At 39.9% G+C, this 22,004-nt stretch overlaps 2 protein-coding genes across 5 annotated transcripts in view; one reads left to right on the top strand and one right to left on the bottom strand.

Annotated features, from left to right (window-relative positions):
• The window catches only part of Rtn4 (reticulon 4), a 56,401-nt gene extending 39,810 nt beyond the window's left edge, over positions 1-16,591 (top strand). For all 4 annotated transcript variants that reach the window (XM_028778230.1, XM_028778217.1, XM_028778210.1 and 1 more), the window contains 6 exons: positions 519-726; positions 3,308-3,446; positions 14,590-14,659; positions 15,109-15,155; positions 15,315-15,373; positions 15,645-16,591. In XM_028778230.1, the coding sequence (XP_028634063.1) occupies positions 519-726; positions 3,308-3,446; positions 14,590-14,659; positions 15,109-15,155; positions 15,315-15,373; positions 15,645-15,687 (566 nt within the window). In that variant the 3' untranslated portion in view covers positions 15,688-16,591. The remainder of the gene's footprint in view (positions 1-518; positions 727-3,307; positions 3,447-14,589; positions 14,660-15,108; positions 15,156-15,314; positions 15,374-15,644) is intronic.
• A 1,698-nt stretch (positions 16,592-18,289) lies between these two features.
• Eml6 (EMAP like 6) overlaps positions 18,290-22,004 on the bottom strand; it is a 254,969-nt gene continuing 251,254 nt past the window's right edge. The window contains exons 41-44 of the mRNA XM_028778693.1: positions 21,227-21,330; positions 20,564-20,717; positions 20,045-20,145; positions 18,290-18,401 (exon numbers count right to left, since the gene is read on the bottom strand). Coding sequence (XP_028634526.1) covers positions 18,377-18,401; positions 20,045-20,145; positions 20,564-20,717; positions 21,227-21,330 — 384 coding nt within the window. The 3' untranslated portion in view covers positions 18,290-18,376. The remainder of the gene's footprint in view (positions 18,402-20,044; positions 20,146-20,563; positions 20,718-21,226; positions 21,331-22,004) is intronic.

Here is a 22,004-nt window from a genome sequence, read left to right as displayed (position 1 = left end):
GCCAGCCTGGTCTACAGAGTGAGTTCCAGGACAGCCAGGGCTACACAGAGAAACCCTGTCTTGGGGGGAAAAAAAAAGTTCTACTTGAGTATATCCCTATTTGTTTACTTAGGACCTCTACTCTTAATTACTGAACCATCTCTCTAGCCCCTCAACTTTTTTAAAAATTTGATTTTCTATACTTACGTCTTACTATTTCAATAGTCCTTTTAGTATGTACTATTTCCCTGTAATTTGAATATCATGCATAGTATGAAGAAGAAATGTCTTAAGATGATTTTACGTGAGCTCTGCCAGGCTTCAGAAGTAATGTGTAGCTAGAATGGTTTGGTCACTCAGGTGGGAGGTTTGCCCAAAAGAAGGACTATGGGAAAAGTACAAACTTAGCGTTTTCCTGATAGGCAGCGTATTCTGGGTATAATGTTTCAGGTCTGTGTCCTCTGTGTAAAGCATGTGAATGTGCTAGATCCAGACGGTTAAACGAGCACTCTAACCTCAGACCTCCTTTGAATTTGTAGTGGTTGACCTCCTCTACTGGAGAGACATTAAGAAGACTGGAGTGGTGTTTGGTGCCAGCTTGTTCCTGCTGCTGTCTCTGACAGTGTTCAGCATTGTGAGCGTCACGGCCTACATTGCCTTGGCCCTGCTCTCTGTGACTATCAGCTTTAGGATATATAAGGGTGTGATCCAAGCTATCCAGAAATCAGATGAAGGCCACCCATTCAGGTAAGACGTTTGAAAATGAGGTAACAGTATGAATAGGATTGGTATTAAGACTTCAGTCTCCTATCTATAGGATTATATATAGTTGTGTGATTTCTTTGTTGCTTAGAGATAATCTATCAAGAGCATATCTGCCTTTGAAAAGATTGGGCTCATTAATATTTATTAGTAAATGTTGGTTATCACAGTGGATTTGAGAACTGGTGACGTTCTATTGTTTTTACTGTTTACATTTAATACTATCTAATACTATATACCTTTTTTCCATTGCCCTCCCTAGTATATGTTCTTACCTACACTTGGCTGGCCTCAGTTTCTCAGGGCTTTATACAGAGATGGGAGATACGGATTTTAGTAACTTCAAAATGCCAGTTATGTGCTATGAACCATCGGCAAGTATGATTTTTAAAGCGGTTGTAATGAAATACATGAAGATGTAAGAAACTTGTAACTTATCCACAGTATTAGTTTTATATATCATTTAGTTTTAAAGAATTTTTGAAAAGACTACCAGTTTCTTTTTTTTGTTTGTTTTTTTGTTTTTTGAGAAGACTGCCAGTTTCTTTATTCTTTTATATTTCCTTTTAGACATACTTTTTTCATAAAGACACTTACAGTCTTTTACAATTTCAGCTAACATGGAGTTTAGGCCTGTTGAACAGCTTTTCAGTTGCCTAGTCATACTGGTGCAGATGAAATGATATAGCTCACCTGTGGTGAGTAGGAACAGTCATGAGCAGCATGTTATGTTGTCATCATTTGTATGGTGGCACTGATGCAGGATGCTCTCTCTCAAAGAACAGCCAAGTTTATATTTCTAGGAATTGTATAGACAGGGCTCAGAAGATGGCTTTGTGGGTTAGACTTGTTGCTGTGGAAACAGGAGAGCCAGAGCACCACATAAAACTGGTCACTGCTATGGATGTCTATAACCCAAATGTTGGAAGTCAGAAACAAGTGGATTCTGGGAACTTACTGGCCAGCCTAGCCAAAAATAATGGGCTTCACATGGACCCACATACACACATGAAAAAATTGCATAAATAACTTACTGCTGGTTTAAAAGTTGATGGGAAACTTCGGATGTTTTAATGTGATATTTATGAATAACATTGGTATACCAGTATCTCCTGCTGCTGTAGGAAGTGTTCTAAACAGTCCATGCTTAAGTGGGAAAACTGTGCTGTCTGCATTTAGAGCTGGATGTGGTACATAATAATGGGGAGAAAACTTTGTTTTGGCATAAAAAGAGTGGTAAGTTAAACTGGGATCCTAGGACTCAGGTCTGACCACAGCCTTCGTGTCTTGGGTGGGGTCTGAGGTCAGGCTAGTTCATGGTATACGTTGTCACCACAGGAAGAAGTGACCTTTGCTTTAGGAAAATAGCATGACGACCAAGGCATTATGATTTAAGAAAAAAAAAAGTTTTAAAATGACTCATGACTTATTTCCGGGTTTAACATAGGGAGCAGTGGAAAGGTGACCAAAATTAGGTATGCTTGCTGTCTGTCGGAATCAGAGTAATACAGTGCTTGAACTGGACATGATTTTTAATCTAGTTTATAGAGTTGCAAACTTGACCCAGGAGAATCAAACTGCTTTTTTGCGAGTATTTAGGTAGAAAATAGCCAGTCTTCTAATGCCCACCTGAGCTCAACCTGCTCTGCTATTTTAGGAAGCTCAGCTAGCCTAATCTGGCCTAGATGAAGAGAATAGATTTGCTAGATCAGAAACAGGCTCACACACTGATAGAGTATCTCAGTGTGCAAATACTAACAGATACTTAACAAGAGTGATCATACTCTGCCTACTGCAAAGGTAGGGATATGAGACAGTGTTGTCTCAGAGGACACTGTGTGAGGAAACAGGATTAGTTTAGGTATGCTGAATGTCATCTTTGAAATAATCAAATGACCATCCCCAAATTATTATCTTGTTAAATGTAACACTTCCCCCACACTACAGCATACACGAGAGCATGAAAATGAAGAGTAAATTTTACCCTTTATTGGTATTGCTACTGTACTTTAAGCAGCTATTTTACATGCTAGTATTTAACATTTTTGACATTTTTCCATAAAGAGAATACGGAAATGAGTAGGATCTTTGGTAGCAGACCCTAATAAGACTCAGAAAGTAATCTTCTGAGTGATTTGGAGGCAACGTGTTGTTAAACATTTTACTCATTAAATCCTCATGATGTCCATTTTAAATGAGAAAGCAGCCTTAGTAGATTAAGTTTGCAAACGTGGATTACTAAGAAAATGATAGCAGTTAAAATTTAAAATGCTTTAAAGCATGCTTCTTCTATTAGCTTGAGGACTTTGGCTTTGTTTTATTTTGTTTGAGATATTTCTGTAGCCAAAGTTGATTTTAAACTAGTAACAATCCTTCTGTCATAGCCTCTCAAGTGCTGGGATTATAAGCACGAGCCACCACAGCAAGCTTACTTTGGATTTTTATAATAAGAGTAGGCCTTTATAGAAGATTGTTATACATTATTAATCTCCTTTTTATAGATCTGTGATTGCTGATTGACATGTGGGAATCAGTGTCAGTTGAGGACTTTTGTTTGTTTTTTTAGGGCATATTTGGAGTCTGAAGTTGCTGTATCAGAGGAATTGGTTCAGAAGTACAGTAATTCTGCTCTTGGTCATGTGAACAGCACAGTAAAAGAACTGAGGCGCCTCTTTTTAGTTGATGATTTAGTTGATTCCCTGAAGGTAAGTTGATTTTATTCGTTACTTATATATATCAGAAAGATAGGGAATGTAAAATTCTGTTTTTCTTTATTCAAATAAATCATGAAGATGAAATGAATTTCACATCAATGTAAATTTTAGGTTTGAAAATTCAGTGCCCCGTGTTTAGATTTGTATGAGAACTATAGCTTGGCACTTTTATCCGTAAGGCTATACTTTTAAGAAAGAGAAATTGAGAAGAAAATTTTATTTTTGATTGTGGGTTTAAAAACCCAAAGCTCAAGAAAAGTGGGTTGATTACGTCGATGGAAGTTTATGCTTCATCGTGTCAGCATACACAGTGAACCTGAGCAGGTCTACTATCTTCCCTTCCTTTAAAGGTGACAGATAATAAACACTTCAGGTGCACACTCACGGAAGGGTCTTCCTGGGTGAATGGGGCTCCACTACATGAGAATTTACTTTCTGCATGTTACTGTATATGAGTATCACAGATTCCAGCTACTTATGAGTCCAGGAGATTTGGCTTGAAATTTAGCAAAAACGTAAGCAGTCCTCAAGTGGTTATGGGCCAGGCATGATGACACATGCGTTTAATTTCACCACTCAGAAAGCAAAGTCAGGGGCCTCTCTGTGAGGTCTAGGTCAAAGCCTTGGTCTAGACCCCCCCGGGCCTATAGAATAAGACCCTGTCTCCAATAAAATAAATAAAAATAGATTTTAACATTCAAGAGCCTGAGTCAAGTTTTCAGTTTTCTTTCTAAAAAGAGTTCCTGCATGTTCACTTTGTATGTATGGTTGTGTTTATCCATCATAATTTTTGTTTCCATGGAAAAGCAAATGGTGTTCCTTCTGGGAATGGCCTCCTAATTGGATTTTTTTTTTTTTAAAGGTACTATGAACTTTTGACTAGAATTGCTTTGATTTCTAATTAATAAAATGGAAACATTTTAATTTCTTTTTTTGACATTTTAATTTCTAGAAAACAAATTGATATTTTATAGTAGACAAACTCTGTAGCTTTGACAAAACAGGGTTTTTTTTTGTTTTTGTTTGTTTGTTTGTTTTTCAAGACAGGGTTTCTCTGTGTAGTCCTGGCTGTCCTGGAACTCACTCTGTAGACCAGGCTGGCCTTGAACTCAGAAATCTGCCTGTCTCCGCCTCCCAAGTGCTGGGATTAAAGTTGTTCGCCACCACTGTCCGGTGACGAAACATTTGAAAAGAGTATATCTAATATATTATCAACTCTCTTAGATGTCCTCAGTTTATAGAATGGTAGATTCTAGGTCATATTATCACTTACATTTGAAACTTTTGTAAATATTTGAGTCACTCTTGCAAACACATGACAACATCCCCTCCCCATTTCCCACTCCCTTTAAATTCCCTTTCTTTCCTTCCCCCCAGAATGAGGGAAGAGTTTCTTTCAGTTGTCAGTCATCAAAGAAATATCAAATTCCAGGGCTTTGCAGTCAGCACCCGAGATGAACTGACCACATGAATGTACCTGGTTTATTCCTGGTAGTTGACTCGGGCAAATGAAAATAAGATATGTTGTTACGGGTTCCTTTCTAGCTTTCTGTCTGCTTGTTTCATTTGTTTTGCTCCTCTGAAATAAAATTTAAGATTTTTAATCCTAGACAAGATTTCAGGTATCTATAAAATGATCAATAATCCATTTTCCCATTTCATGGGCTAAATCAGTCACTGTTGAAATAATTCTTGATCCATTGAGAATGTAGCTTAGACATTAAATACTGTCAACATTTTAGGCCTATTTTATTCACTTTTAAAACATTGGATCTTGAACTGGGTGGTGGTGGTAAAGGCAGAGAAAAGTAGATCTCTGGATTAGAGTACTGCTTGGTCTAGGGTGAGTTCCAGGACAGCCAGAGCTGTACAGAGTAACCCCGTCTTGAAAAACTAAACAAACAAACAAAAAAAAAAACTCAACAAAACCAAACAAAAACTGAGAAAACCTTGCATCATTGGGTGTTACACTGCTGTAGCATTGCCCAGGCTGGCTCTGAGCACCACAGATTGGGGGTACAGGTGTGCATTACCTGGCACTGTGTGTGACAGGGTTGTTTCTCACCTGGCTAAGGGTTTAGTTTTTTGTGATTGATCTGTGTAAAGATCTTTTAGTGAGAGCTCTTGCTCTAAAAAGCAGTTTTCAGTCATGGCTGCACACTGGGGTCAAGTGAGGAGATATATTTTATATAAATTTATCTGGGAAGGTAAAAGAACTGGAGTTTCCATTCCCAGAAGTTCTGATTTAATTTCTCTGAGAACACTGTTTAGTCCTGGCTGTCCTGGAACTCACTCTGTAGACCAGGCTGGCCTCGAACTCAGAAATCCGCCTGCCTCTGCCTCCCAAGTGCTGGGATTAAAGGCGTGCGCCACCACCGCCCAGCTCAGTTTTTTTTTTCTTTTTTTTTTAAATGTATATCATACCTGTTGGGGTCATCTTTGGCACCCCAAGAGAGAAGCTTGAAGCTTTAACAGAAAGTTCCTATCTTGTAAGCCAGGGATGTGCACATGAATCCTTCCCCCTCGCCCCCCTTGTGTGTTTGTGTTTGGAGGGGGACATTCTTGAATACTAAGGAGGCTGAGGCTAAGAACCATTTGAAACCAGATTGACACGACCATCTCCAAAAAGGTGGGATCTTGCCCTTTGAAACACCAAATCCAAAAATGTCCCTATTAAGGGACTAGAACTGGGCAATTTTAGTGGGTTTTTTTATATGTGTCTGTAGCAAGGCTTTGGGTGATAAAGACTAGACTTATGTGATAGTAGATCTGTGACTTTCAGTGAAAAATTGTTGCTGAAGTTGCCTGATACGCAATTATGTTTCAGGATATGATTCTTTTTCTTTTTTCTTTCTTTGTTCACATTATATACCCCAATTCCACTGATTTCCCTGCCCCTTAGTATCTGTTCTCTGGCCTTGCAAATTCCTTGCAAACTTCCTTCCAAAATAAAATTAACAAAGCGAAGCATAGAAAACATCTCATTGTGGAAGCCATAGTGTGCCCCACAGTATACCCTTTGTCTCTGCCTCTTTACTTGCAAATGCTCATTGAAGCTTTGGATCTGCAGGGCCAGCCCTGTCAAGTGTCCCGTCAGGTCCTTGATGAGGTAGATTTTGGGGTAGGCCAACTCAGAGCCTAGTTCTGGGCCTGGGTGGAGTCTGAGCTGGTCAGCTGGCTGGGTCAGCTCTCCAGCACCTGCACCAACAGAGCAAGCTCTTTAGCACTATCCCAGCTAGCCCACCCAGTGTTGTAACTGGTGAGGGGCAGGGCCAGCTCTCCTGCTCTCATGACCCTGGGGTCAGCTCTCCTGACTGCTGTAGGTGGTGAGGAGGTAGAGAGCATCACTCCAGTGCCCATTGCACCTCATGGCAAGCAGGTGCCAGGGCCAGCTCTCATGTGCTTACCTAGGTGAGGTATAGAGCCTCGGGATACAAACTTAAATCTGTCTGGGCAAAGGGTCCTGAATCTAAAATTAGCTGATGCAAAGAGAACAATAAAAGGCTCTTACACTGCTGTGTTAACATACACATCTCAACGTGTATGTTCTCTGACAAGTTTCTCTAACTTGGAAAAAAATTGAAGGAAAATATAGAAATAGTCAAGAGAATACTAGAAAATGTTTCTAGAAAAGGTAAAATAATTTTCATTGTTTTAAAAAGTTTTTAAGTAGCTAAAATTGCCAAAGTATCTGAAATTCTGTTGTGTATCCCTCCATTTTCCTTAATATGTCTCTGTTTCACCAAATGAAGCTCTACAGGGTTCTTAATAAGGCATATTTAAATTTTATTCCCTTATCCTCTTGGAGAAAGCAAGACACTGGCCTTGCCCACTTCCATTGTTTAGTACATTTCCATACACGTGACTTCTTGCAGTCTCAATACTGTCAGTGGAGAACATGACAGCAAGCTTGTTCTCTTCAGACATTGGCCACAGCTGAGAGCTACACCCAGGCATAACCTTGATTTATGACTTAGATGAAGAAAAAACTTTCAGGGTGAGGTGATAAAAAGTAGAATTTATTAAAATTAGGGCAAAGTGGTCAGAGAAGAAGAGTAGTTACACTTGCTCCTCTTCCAGAGCACCTGAATATGGCTTCTAGCACCTATATTGAACAGGTCACAACTGCCTGAAACTCAGCTCCAGTGTCCATCCAGTGCCTCTTTTGGCCTCTGTGGGCACCTGCATACACATGGCATGCAGATAAATCTTTAAATCTTAAAAAAAATAATAAAAATAAAAAAAAGAAATGTACTCAAGGAAAAAATGAAGGATTCTGGAGAACATGCGTTGACTTCTCAAGGGACAGTTACATATCCCAAAGTTCCCAAGAAAAGACACTTCCAATCTTGTGTTTTTGTTTATCAGTGTATATGATGTGTGTATATGCATGGTCTTCCAAGGCTGGAATTAGAAGTTTACCACCACACCTAGCATTTATATGGATTGCTGGGGATCTTTACTCTGGCATTTGCACTGGGTCATCTCCCTATCCTCTCTCCACTTAAACATTGTTCAGAGATAAAGATCACAACAAGGTTAAAAGTTACAGAATATTCTTCTGTAAACCATTGTATGGTGGGTTTATGACTAGGCTTGTTAAAGGATTGCTGGAAACTGAAAGATATATCATAATTAGCCCTAAGTAAGCAAGTGTGTTTATTGTCCTTGATACCTTTTGAAAATGTATACTGTCCCAGTGGTGCCTGAAGTTTTCTGATAGGTGAGCCAGACCTGGGTTGAATGGCTTTTATGTCCCATGTTTTGTGTATGTTACTTTGCTAGCCTCAATGATGTTTGATGCTAATTAAGCCTCTGTCTCGGAATAGTCTGGCTTTTCTGAATGGCCTTGAGGCAAGTACCATTTGAACTCTTTGGAGAACCCAAGTATGGAGTCTTGAATTACTCTCCTTATTATGTTTAGAGTACAATCTTGTGAAGTGACTCTAATAGTCAAGTTAGGGATTGTTAGTTTAGCGTGTGTTATTTACTATGCATTTTCCATGGTTAAGGGTATCTGTCACAAAAGCAGTTTCTCTAAGATGTTGACTTTTTCCCTGTAGACTTATATATGGTGAAGAATGAAAATAGCTAGCTCTGTGGCTCTATTGTAAAGTTGCTCACCTATATATAAGTTATATTTAGTTTCTGTGATAGGAAGCTATCTATATAAAATATAAAGTTATTTAGTCTCTATGATAGGAGAAAGATGTGCCAGTGGTTCTACAACAGTGGCTAAAACTCAGCAGCATATAAAATTTTAATTTGTTATGAATGTCTGACATTTTCTTACTTGGATATTAGAGTGTTGTTCTTTGTAGAGTTGATAGTGGTTGTAGGCATCCAAGAGATCTTAATCTGTGGTAATCATGCTAACTAGTGTTTGAATACCTTAACTTCGAAAACCTACTCATAGTGAGCATTCAGTTGTATTTTGTTAGGTGTCTGAGTACATGGAAGATTTTTTTTAGATCAAGAGTAGGAAACTAGCAGTGAAGGAGGCAAGGCACAATGGTTTTCAGTTTGCTATGTCTACCAGCAGTGGGTCTGACTCATGGAAGCCCAACAAAGTGCAGAGGTGTAAGCTTCTGCCAAATGAGTGTAACTGGCTTTGGACTATGTGACACCAGCATGTGCAGCCTCACATAATCCAAAGTGGTTTGCTTGGGTTGCTGTCTGTTTTTCCTGCTCTCAGTCTCTGCTGTGGAAATGTCCCATCTGCAGAATCCTTAGCCCCTTCCTCGTGGTGATGTCACCTAGAGGGGGTTGGATCTTGAATTCCTGCCTACCTTCTCTCTGGCCCAGCCCTCAGCCCTGCCCTCAATTGCTGCCCTAAACTTGCCTGCATGTGGTCTCTGGGCTCCCAGCTGAATAGAGGGAAGCTGGTCCTCTCCTTGGAGGGGAAAGTTCATCTCTCTCTCTCTCTCTCTCTCTCTCTCTCTCTCTCTCTCTCTCTCCATTGTCAGAGAGACTATTCATGTTTCTAAGTGCACTTACTTATTTTCTATTGAAACTAGTTGGTAGAAAAAAAAATCTCAGCCTGAGTGGTGGCTTCCATTTTTTAAAAGTTGCAAAATAGCAATAAATAAAAAATAATATGAGAGACCCTGGGGCATGGGCGTCATTAATTGTTATGTGGTTTTGTGGAAATTTTCCAATTCTAGCTTCAGTTAATGGAAGAGCTTACTAGCTTTACTAGCTAACAACTAACTCTCTTGTTACACTCCATGGGCACTCAGCATACATGGAAGCAAAGCACTCATGCACATAATTTAAGGTCACCATAGATGTGGCATCATGGCAGTGTGTTTGTAACCTCCTAAGTAGGCCAGAGCAGTTGCCAGACAGAGCAGCTTTGTATTAGAAAGTATAGCAGTGCAGGAGTTCTCTTTGAAATAGGGGAAAAGGATTTATTACCTGCAGAAGTGAAGGGAAGCAGAGTTAAAGTGCACAGGAATGTCTCTGGGTACACTCCGTTTTCACTATGAGTGTAAGCAAAAGACAGAAAAGAGTACATTTGTATAAATGTATTATTATTAATGTATTAATATAGAACTCTACCCCTGAAGGTGCCCAGCTTTTTTGTGGTTACCAAAAGTGCTGACTATGAATGTTGAATATAATTTAGACCAGCATTGTTATTCTCTTGAACAAGTCAGTGAGCTGTATGATATCACAAGTTTTTCTTTTTAAATTGACTATTTCCTTTATTTACATTTTAAATGTTATCCCCTTTCCCAATTTTCTCCTGGAAGTCCCCTATCTTATTCCCCCTCCCGCTGCTTCTATGAGGGTGCTCCCACTCCCACCTCCCTGTATTCCCTACACTGGGACATCCAGACTTCACAGGATCAAGGGCCTCTCCTGCCATTGAAACCCAACAGCTACATATATATGCAGCTGGTGGATTAGTCCCTGGGAGCTCTGTGGGGGTCTGGTGGTTGATATTATTGTTCTTCCTATGGGACTGCAAACCCCTTCAGCTACTTCAGTCCTTTCTCCAATTCCTCCATTGGGGAACCTGTGCTCAGTCCAATGGTTGGTTGCACGCATCCACCAGTATTCCAAACTTTTGGGCTAATATCCACTTATCAGTGAGTACATACCATGTGTGTTCTTTTGTGACTGGGTTACCTCACTCAGGATGATATTTTCTAGTTCTAACCGTTTGCCTAACAATTTCATGAAATCATTGTTTTTAATAACTGAGTAGTACTCCATTGTGTAAGTAAACCACATTTTCTGTATCCATTCCTCTGTTGAAGGACATCTGGGTTCTTTCCAGCTTCTGGAAATAAATAAGGCTGCTATGAACATAGTGGAGCATGTGTCCCTGTTATATGTTGGAGCATCTTCTAGGTATATGCTCAGGAGTGGTATAGCTGGGTCCTCAGGTAATACTATGTCCAATTTTCTGAGGAACCACCACACTGATTTCCAGAGTGGTTGTACCACCTTGCAATCCCACCAACAATGGAGGAGTGTTCCTCTTTTTCAACATCCTCGCCAGCATTTGCTGTCACCTGAGTTTTTGATCTTAGCTATTCTGACTGGTGTGAGGTGGAATCTCAGGGTTGTTTTGATTTGCATTTCCCTGATGACTAAGGATGTTGAACATTTCTTTAGGTGTTTCTCGGCCATTCGATATTCCTCAGTTGAAAATTCTTTGTTTAACACTGTACCCCATTTTTTAATAGAGTTATTTGATTCTCTGGAGTCTAACTTCTTGAGTTCTTTGTATATATTGGATATTAGCCCTCTATCGGATGTGGGATTGGTAAAGATCTTTTCCCAATCTGTTGGTTGCCATTTTGTCCTATTGACAGTGTCCTTTGTCTTATAGAAGCTTTGTAATTTTATGAGGTCCCATTTGTCAATTCTTGATCTTAGAGCATAAGCCAATGGTGTTCTGTTCAGGAACTTTTCCCCTGTGCCCATGTGTCCAAGTCTCTTAATCTCTTTCTCCTTTATTAGTTTCAGTGTATCTGGTTTTACGTGGAGGTCCTTGATTCACTTGGACTTGAGCTTTGTACAAGGTACAATAAGAGTACAATGAGATAAGAATAGATTGATTGGCATTCTTCTACATGTTGTCCTCCAGTTGAACCAGCACCATTTGTTGAAAATGCTGTCCTTTTTCCACTGGACAGTTTTAGCTCCTTTGTCAAAGATCTAGTGACCATAGGTGTGCGGGTTCATTTCTGGGTCTTCAATTCTATTCTTCCTGTCTCTGTACCAATACCATCCAGTTTTTATCACTATTGCTTTGTAGTATAGCTTGAGGTCAGGAATGGTGTTTTCCCCCAGAAGTTCTTTTATTGTTGAGAATAGTATTCGATATCCTGGTTTTGTTTTTATTCCAAATGAATTTGAGAATTGCTCTAACTCTATGAAGAATTGAGTTGGAATTTTGATGGAGATTGCATTGAATCTGTAGATTGCTTGTGGCAAGATGGCCATTTTTACTATATTAATTCTGCCAATCCACGAGCATGGGAGATCTTTCCATCTTCTGAGATCTTCAATTTCTTTCTTTAGAGATTTGAAGTTCTTGTCATACAGATCTTTCACTGGCTTGGTTAGAGTCACACCAAGGTATTTCATATTATTTGTGACTATTGTAAAGGATGTCATTTCCCTAATTTCTTTCTCAGCCTGTTTATCCTTGAAGTATAGGAAAGCTACTGATTTGTTTGAGTTAATTTTATATCTAGCCACTTTGCTGAAGTTTTTTTTTTTTTTTTTACCAGGTTTAGTAATTCGCTGGTGGAATTTTTGGGGTCACTTAAGTATACTATCATATCATCTGCAAATAGTGATATTTTGACTTCCTCCTTTCCAATTTGTATCCCTTTGACTTCCTTTTGTTGTTGAATTGCTCTGGCTAGTACTATATTGAATAGGTAGGGAGAGTGGACAGCTTTGTCTAGTCCCTGATCTTAGTGGGATTGCTTCAAGTTTATCTCCATTTAGTTTGATGTTGGCTACAGGTATGCTGTATATTGCTTTCATTATGTTTAGGTATGGAATTCCTGATCACTTTTACCATGAAGGGGTGTTGAATTTTGTCAAATGCTTTCTCAGCACCTAATGAGATTTTCATGTGGTTTTTTTTTTTTCTTTGAGTCTGTTTATATAGTGGATTATGTTGATGGATTTCTGTATATTGAACCATCCCTGCATCCCTGGGACGAAGCCTACTTGATCATGGTGGGAGATTGTTTTGATTTGTTCTTGGATTCGGTTTATGAGAATTTTATTGAGTATTTTTTGCATCGATATTCATAAGAGAAATTGGTCTGAAGTTCTCTTTATTGAGTCTTTGTGAGGTTTAGGTATAAGTGTAATTGTGGCTTCATAGAACGAATTAGGCATTGTTCCTTCTGTTTCTATTTTGTGGAATAGTTTGAAGAGTATTCGTATTAGGTCTTCTTGGAAGGTCTGATAGAATTCTGCCCTAAAACCATCTGACCCTGGGCTGGTTTTGGTTATAAGACTTTTTAATGACTGCTTCTATTTCTTGAGGGGTTATGGGACTGTTTAGATGGTTTTTATCTGATCCTGATTTAATTTTGGTGTCTGGTATCTGTCTAGAAAATTTTCCATTTCATCCAGATTTTCCAGTTTTGTTGAGTATAGGCTTTTGTAGTAGGATCTGATGATTTTTGAATTTCCTCAGTTTCTGTTAAGTCTTCCCTTTTCGTTTCTGATTTTATTAATTTGGAGACTATCTCTGTGTCCTCTGATTAGTCTGGCTAAGGGCTTATTTATCTTGTTGATTTTCTCAAAGAACCAGCTCCTTGGTTTTGTTGATACTTTGTATAGTTCTTTTTGTTTCTACTTGGTTGATTTCAGCCCTGAGTTTGATTATTTCCTGCTGTCTTCTCCTCTTGGGTGTATTTGCTTCTTTTTGTTCTAGAGCTTTCAGATGTATTGTCAAGCTTCTAGTGTATGCTCTTTCCAGTTTCTTTTTGGAGGTACTTAGCACTGCTTTCATTGTGTCCCATAGGTTTTGGCATGATGTGCTTTCATTTTCATTAAATTCTAAAAAGTCTTTATATATATATATATATATATATTTAAAGGATCTATAGATATATTTGGTTCATAACTTCTGTTAGTTTTACTGTGTCTCTGTTTAGTTTCTGTTTCTATGGTCTGTCCATTGCTGAGAGTGGGGTTTTGAAGTCTCCCACTTATTATTGTGTGAGGTGTAATGTGTGCTCTGAGCTTCCATAAAAGTTTCTTTTATGAATGTGAGTCCCCTTGCTTTTGGAGCATAGATGTTCAGAATAGAGATTTCATCTCTGTAGATTTTTTTTCCTTTGACCAGTTTGAAGTGTCCTTCCTTATCTTTTTTGATAATTTCTGGTTGAAAGTCAAATTTTATTTGCTATTAGAATGGCTACTCCAGCTTGTGTCCTGGGACCATTTGCTTGGGAGGCAGAGGCAGGCGGATTTGTGAGTTCTAGGACAGCCAGGGCTACACAGAGAAACCTTGTCTCAAAAAAATAAAGAGTTTGTCGTGTCCAGCACCTAATATTTGGTAAATACAGGCAGTTAAAGGAATTGTGATCAGTTATTTTGATTAATGTGTACATCAATTACATTAAATAGAAGTATGAAAGTTTGAGATGTCCTCCCTGGATTAATTGTAACCCCCATGTATATGCATACTGAGCAGTGAAATGCTTTTGGTACCTGAAACTCTTTGTTTCATTGCTTATGACATAACTGCTATTTTGATGTCTGAATTACTCAGTTTGTGTATTTTTTCAAGCATCTTTAGCATGCTGGTTAATTTCATGGTGCTTTCTTTTCTCTCCTGTTGTTGAAAAGCTAGACAGCGACTAGAGCTAGAGGGCCAGTGTGCCTTTGCCATGTTCTCTGTTCTGAGAGAAAGCAGTTCTACTCTGTCAGCCTTCTAAGGAAAGTGAATCAAATCCCATTTTTGGTCAAGTTAAGTTTCTAAAGTAAGACAATAAAACCTGACTTTACTTGGTTTCAAGGTCTGTGCCTGTTAGACTGGCGTTTAGATGTTTAATTGTCAGGGGCAAGTTTAATTGTGCTTATCATGGGCTCTTGTTTGATTACAGTTTAATTGTGCTTATCATGGGCTCTTGTTTGATTACAGTTTGCAGTCCTGATGTGGGTCTTTACTTACGTTGGTGCCTTGTTCAATGGTTTGACACTACTGATTTTAGGTAAGTCTACAAAAAGATTGAAAAGCACTTAGAGACATTTTTGTAGAGAATATCTTTAGTGTAAAAAATATATATACATATATAATGTGAGGTTGGGAGGTCTTTAAGTAGCTGATACTAATACTGTTTCATTGAAATGCTATGTCAGCTCCTGAAGACTATTCCAGCTAACAGCTCTCTTACCTGAGGGTACACTCCTGATTTTAAATTAGGGTAGCTGTATTTTATACAATCTCTGTGATGTCGTTTGAAGCTAAGCATGGTTCCTCAGTACATGCAGGAGAACGTGAGCATTTCCCAGACCTCAGGAGAGTGTATGTATGGACATTTATGTATACTTTAAGAGCACTGCAACTTGGTTACTATTGGCTTGATAGTATGATGTTCACTCCTGGAGTGGTACCAGTCTTTTTAAATTTATTTTTAAAGCTGTGTGTTTTCCTTTTCAGCTCTGATCTCACTCTTCAGTATTCCTGTTATTTATGAACGGCATCAGGTAATTTCTTAACTGTGGAGACTGCAGAACATAGTGCTTACTCTTATTATATAGGACTCACAAAAGAGCCAGGCTTAAGGCTTTCATTTGTGGGTATGGAGTTCTGTTTGATACTCTTTGACAATGGTACGTTTGTAATGCGTTTATCCTCTTCCTCAGGCGCAGATAGACCATTATCTAGGACTTGCAAATAAGAGCGTTAAGGATGCTATGGCCAAGTAAGTATGCCCTACAGCCTCCTTGCCAAGGGTGAAGCCATGATCCTGCAGTGTCCTTTCGGCATTGGGAGAACATGTGTCCTTCCAAGGCCAGCATTAACTCTACATTTGGTTTTTTAAAACATTAGGCAAAGGTGGAAACATTAGTTTATATTTTGGTAGCTTTACAATTCTCTAAATAATATATAGCATAGTGGGTTTTTTTTTTTTTTTTTTAAGAAGCGGGAAACAAAACAAACAAAAAATTTGACATTTTTCTTTTCATTTGTAGAATCCAAGCAAAAATCCCTGGATTGAAGCGCAAAGCAGAATGAAAAGGCCCCAGACAGTAGACGTTCATCTTTCAAGGGGACACTCACTTGATTACGGGGGTGGGTGGGTCAGGGGTAAGCCCTTGGTGGCCGTGTGGTTTCAGCTCTTTATTTTTAGCAGTGCACTGTTTGAGGAAAAATTACCTGTCTTGACTTCCTGTGTTTATCATCTTTGTAAGCTGCTGTGTATGGATCTCATTGTAGTCAGACTTGTTTTCCCCAGAGGAGGCACTTGGTGGATAAAGGACACTGGGAAAGCTGTGGATTATTATCTGTTGCAGGTTAGTCTGGCTGTATCTGCAAAGTTGCAAAGAAGGTAGATCTGGGGACAGGAAAAACCCTTCTCACAGTGTACTGTGTTTGGTCGGTGTAAATCGCAGATTTTTCTGAAGTGAAATGTTTAGCTGAGAGCATACTACTAAAGCAGAGTGGGAAAGTCTCTCTGTGGTGTGTTCTAGGTGTAGTGTGAATTTACTGTTATATTGCCAATATAAGTAAATATACACATAATCTGTACATAGTGTTTCACAAAGCTTAGATCTTTAACCTTGCAGCTGCCCCACAGCGCTTGACTTCTCAGTCATCGGATACACAGTGTAGTCCCAAGCACATAAACTAGGAAGGGAATGTATTTGTAGGAGCGCGACCGCCTGTTTTCAAGAAAACATAGAACTCCAACATAAATGTCGTTTCAAAGACTTACTTGTATGTATAGTTAATTTTGTCACAGACTCTGATTCTATGGACTGAAATTAATGCTTCCAAATGTTTGCAGTTATCAAACATTGTTATGCAAGAAATCATAAAATGAAGACTTATACCATTGTGGTTTAAGCCGTACTGAATTATCTGTGGAATGCATTGTGAACTGTAAAAGCAAAATATCAATAAAGCTTATAGACTTACATTTGTGTTTAGTGTTTTAGTTTCATGAATGCACAGCAAAAACATGGTAGGCTGTTTAGAGAGTGGACACATGGTGACATGCTTTTAGAAAGGTTTTAGTTCATGAAACAGCTTAAGAACAAAGAATATATTTACATAGTGAGATTTATTTGACCCATAACAAAAGGTTTTAAATTATTTTATACTTTGAAAATAAACTCATGCACCAATATTTTAACAGAATACAGTGCAAGATTTATGAATATACATAAAATTATACCATATAAATTTTACAAAGAAGACTTTCAAAGTCTTTATAACAGACACTATTGCTCTTCAAATATACGTACATATATCATTGATTAGTCAGTTGATCATCCACATGGTTACTTAATGCAAGATCTGTCTGAATGAAAAGTCAGTAGTACAAGATAGGCAGACACAGTTATCACTCAGCATCACCAGATACAGAAAACAGAATCAGGGCTGCATAGGGCTCTACTGTGGACCCAGCAGCCTGCTAGTGGGTTAATGTAAGGCATTAATAAATTGGCGTGTAAAATAGCTTAATGTGTAATCTAATCCTTTTAGAATGCTGAAGCACTTCTGTGGTAAATGTTAATAATCTAGTCTTTAACTGAAAATGCTCATTTCTCCCTTTCTCTAAATTGGCAACTGCAGATAGCTAGGAACTCAAGGTGGAAAATTTTAGTGCACAGACTGGAAGGACTCAGTGGTGTGTGTACTCAGGACTCCAACTCCCACCAGCCTTCTTCCAGTGAGTGCCCTCTGTAACAGAACTGAGTGAGGGCCTTTTGGCTAATAATCTTCAAGTCACATTCTGTCCTGCAACTGACTGGAGAAATTCAAATACTCCTTATAGTGGGGAATATGTTCAAGAGGTTTTTAAAAATCTGAATTACCCTGCATTAATCATCTGAAATGAACGGAGCCAAGCCAGCCCTACCCAAGGGGGTGTAAACTCAACAGCCTTTTAGCAAGACAGGTGAGCTCACCTGAATACATTGGAGCTTTCCTCTCTTTACGTGTGGTAGAAGCTGTTTCATTGGGGATGCCAGGCTACAGTGAAGATCTGACACTAACATAAAACCCATGCTACTTCCTGTAGAATTGGATTCTCTGCTCACCTTCTAACTACATTCCCAGAGCAGGACATAGTGATAAATCTGCTAATCCCAGAGCCCCCCTCAGTTTCCAAGTTTTAGCACCATGTGAAGGAAGGAGACCATGTGGGAAGTGAGGCAGCAGCCCACACAACTGGGAACCTTGAAGGCACTTAATGGATATAAAACTGCAAATGAAACTTTAAAAAATTAACATTTTTAAACTTGTTTATACATGGCTCATTTGGTTTTGAAAGCTAAATGTGACAAACGGTATTTCTATACTTAAAGTGCTTCCAACTTACATTGTGTCCAATGAACATTCTTGAAATACATAGAAACAGAATAGCAAAACACCTTTGTAAAAGTCTTAATGCAAATTAAAAGCTACATATTGGTTAGGGTAACTGAGGATGTAAATTTTATCAGTGGGCTACATCATCCCAATTTCATCATTAGTGTAGTTATAAGTATAGGTTTTAGTCTCCAGAACAGAAGCAAACAGTCTTAATATTGTAGGAATGTACCTTCCTTCTTAGCATCACCATCTTGCAAAGTCCAGATTGTGAGAGTCCTACAACTTCACTAGCATTCAGAGCTTGTGTGTCCCACAGTAGTTGGCATCGAGGAGGTGCCCCTATACTGCAAGTAGCTTGGGAGAAGCAGCCATGGGGTTCTGGTGTTTACAGACATCGCCACACAAATACACTGAAAGGCAAACCAGACATTTTTGTGTGGTCAGATACTATAATGCTGCCAAGTGTCACAGCCTTGCCAAGTGCTCGTGTAAGCCCATTGCCACCCATTGTAGTGTACTCTCCTTCCCAGTCACCATTTTTAATTTTTTTTAAGGTTGTTTTTTGGGACAGGGTTTTACTGTGTAGTCTGAGGGTTATAGGTGTGAGCCATCATGTCTGGTTTACTGTTCCGTTCTAGAGTTCTTTGACGTGTATCTCCTTAGACTCCTTTTGCTGCTTTGAGCATTTGTGCAAAATGAAGTCACTGGGGACTTTTGGCAGCCCAACACACTATCTGTCCTGTTACTATTGAAGAGGGTTCATCAGTGCGTTTGAATGAAGCCCCTTTTACATGTTATTTATACACCATGTCCTCAGGCCTTATGTTCTTAAGTTACTTTTAAGTCTTGTTTGTAAACAGAAGTCACCTTGTATTTCCTGCACTGGGCTAGCCAGTTCATTTAGGCCTCTTCTTCCCATCTGTTTGGTTGGTACTGTTTTGAGTGGTTGCTCATTTTTCCAAAGGAACTGGTGTCATTACTACCCCAAGCAATAATCCAGTGAGCTAGCACAGTGAGCTGGAGGCGGCTCAACAGGCACAGCGCACTGTGTTCTTTAAAGGTGCTTCTCTTACAACTTGACTTAGACCACTATAAATATCAAATTTTAATGGTTTAAAATTAATTTAGTGCCTGTACACGCACATGTACAAGCTCGATTTCAGGGGTGGGTACTCTCCACCATTTGGATTTGATCACAGGGCTTGAACTCAGGTCATCAGGCTTGCTAGTCCTGTTTTTCTTTTTCAGCTACCTCTGAGTTTTTATTAAGCAAAGACAATATTTGATAATGTAATAAAACCTTTCAGTATGTTGAAACTGAGTTATAGAATGCCGTGGTCCTGTCCTCTCCATATGCTAGGAAACCCTCTCCTACTTCAGAAATGAAAGAGGCTACAGACCTATGGGTCAGGTTAGAAGGGTTCCTTCCTTCTGAAACAATGGCTTCCCAGCCATGCTTCATGCCAAATGACCTGTGTAGCTCACCTTGAGGTCTAAAGCTGCTTTGGCTCTTTGTCCAAATAGCTTGTTGGACTTGGGCTAAAATCTCAACATCTCCTCTTCCTGATAGCAACTCATTTGCTTCCATTGTTTCTTACTGTCACTAAAGGCTCAGTGTTATTAGCATCCTTAAGCTTAATAAGATGTTATTAGCATCATTAAGCCTAGCTTAAAGATGCATCTGAAAGACATTAACACAGACTGGCAATTCTCAAGGACACATGGAGGAAGGTTGAGTTAACCTGATTCTCAGTGATTGTTTCTACTGAAGTTAGCCATTCCAGATTTCTTACCCCTTTGCCCCTCATCCCCAGCAATGTTCAGAATAGCTTTCATATGACCTGAGCTCAGCCAGTCCCAGGATAGCCTTAGTAGGGACATAGGCCTGTCAAAATTTGTTGAGAACCCCAGCAGCAGAATATAGTAGGGTTTTTTTTCCCCCTAAAAAATTGTGAAGTTTCCTTTTTATTGTTCCATATCAGACCCTCTCTGTGTCCCTGGCAGAAGCTGGCCCACAGGACACCCATACTAGGCAGAATTAATCCCATACAACCTGCAGTCGTCTCCTCCGGTGCTGACCACATACTTGTCATCGTAAGAGAAACGGATGTTCGTCACATGAGCAGAGTGACCAAAGTAACGTTTATGCTTGGCCTGTGAGGAAAAGCAGAAGCAGCTGAGCTCCTATTGATTGCAGTAACTTGATGGGTTATCGATCCACCAGCTGTCCCACTCCCAGAAACCCCCACAGCTCTGAGCAAGGCCTTGAAGAGAGGGTGCCTGCCATGGCCTTGCAGTTTCCCTTCCTCTATGGCTGCAGACTTCTCTCCCCTGATACCCAGGCTCGTCTCAACAGTAAGCACTGCATTTCCAGGTGCATCTGTCAGCCACACTTTTGCTGATCTCCCTGCCTGATTTCTTCCCCAACTTTGTGGCCATTTGTCCATCCACCAGAGGCTAGCCGTGATAACTCATGGTCATCTATAGGACTATATAGGACTGTATAGGACTGTATAGGACTGTATAGGAGCATGGCCCGAAGACAGCTCAGGGGTTACTTGGGAAGACTCACGAATTTTTCTGTGCATGGAAAATCAAAGAGCTTCACCAGCCCAAAGTCATCCCCTGTGACAATGTTCAAGCCAGCATGGGTCACACATGCACAGTTGACATCAGCCTTGTCTGCATTTCGTGGCCAGATTCCAATGACTTCATCTCCAAGAACACTGTTCCAAGAAGAAAAGGTGTTAGGAAGATGGGACACAACTTCCTAGGGCTGTTGTCCCCTCCTAGGGTAAGAAGTAGATAGGGATTGTATGTGATTTGGCCATGTGGTTTCTGTCATGAACCAGCCACACCTTACTCTGCATATTTACCACCTGGCACTGCCCTTGCCAACTCCCCTACATTCCAGAAAGAAAAATTCCGTATGGTTCTACTGAATATGTTGTCAAGGACGGAGCTCCTGTGCCTTCTATCTTCAGGTTACTAGAAGTTTCATTGTTGCTGGGCTTGGCAAAACATTTGAACTTGCTGAATGTGGCTTGGGGTTGGTGTGAATGATTAAACAAAAAGAAAGCACCGATCACATAAAGTCCCCCCTAAGCCAGTGTCAAGCAGCTTTGCATCCTCCCCCACTGAGGAAAGACAGTTTCATCTCAGTTCTTCCTATCCTGGGCATCACAAACCCAGAAGCAGAGCTGGGGCCTCTTCCTCAAGAGTTCGCTTCATTTACCTTGTCCAGGAAGCCCAGGTTATCTTCTCAATGACCATGGCTTCAGTTACCTGCTTCCCCAGGGGAACTTCATGGACTTGGCGCTTATAGGTTCCTGTTGACACCTGCAAGAGGAGAGGAACTGAGTCCATCTGCTTCCTTAGTCACACAGACTTTCTTGGCTGTCTTCCTGAACACTAACTGTCCCAGTTATGCTTTTCTTTAAACCCAAACTCAACTCCTAGCTACAAAGCCAGTAAATAGTTCATTTCCCCACAGCCCATGTTAAATTTCATAGAGTGGGGTGTCTTCTACCCATCCCCCCACAGCCCATGCTAAAATTCATAGGCAGAATATCTATCCATTTCCACCCCCACCCTGAGGGATGATGAACATGTCAAGTGCCCTCTAGGAGTCTCCTGGAAGAAATTGGCCACTGTTTTCACATTAAGGGACACTTGCCAGCATCTTACATCCTAGGTCCCTTCTCCCCACGGTGATGATGCCTTTACCTACATCACCAGGGTTTTTCTTGAGTTCATGGAAAGAGCCTAAATCCGTCCCACCTCAGGGTTTCAATGCAGATGGCTTGGAACAGAAATCCTGCCCCCTTTGTTAACTCCCTCCTACACAGCAGACAGAGCTCAGCCTAAAGAATGCTTGTTTAGAAAGGAGGCAGGTCTAAGTTGAGTGCCTCTTCAGATGCTGCCTGACACGCTACACTCCCCACACAAGCATGACGTGTCTATCAGTCCTTGCCTTCTCTGTGGAAGCATCATCAGTTCCAGAAGAAATGAAC

This window comes from Grammomys surdaster, unplaced genomic scaffold (genome assembly GCF_004785775.1).
Source record: "Grammomys surdaster isolate TR1022 unplaced genomic scaffold, NIH_TR_1.0 67, whole genome shotgun sequence".
NCBI lineage: Eukaryota > Metazoa > Chordata > Mammalia > Rodentia > Muridae > Grammomys > Grammomys surdaster.
Note: the sequence above shows the minus strand (reverse complement) of the source record. Positions and strands in the feature narration are given on the sequence as shown.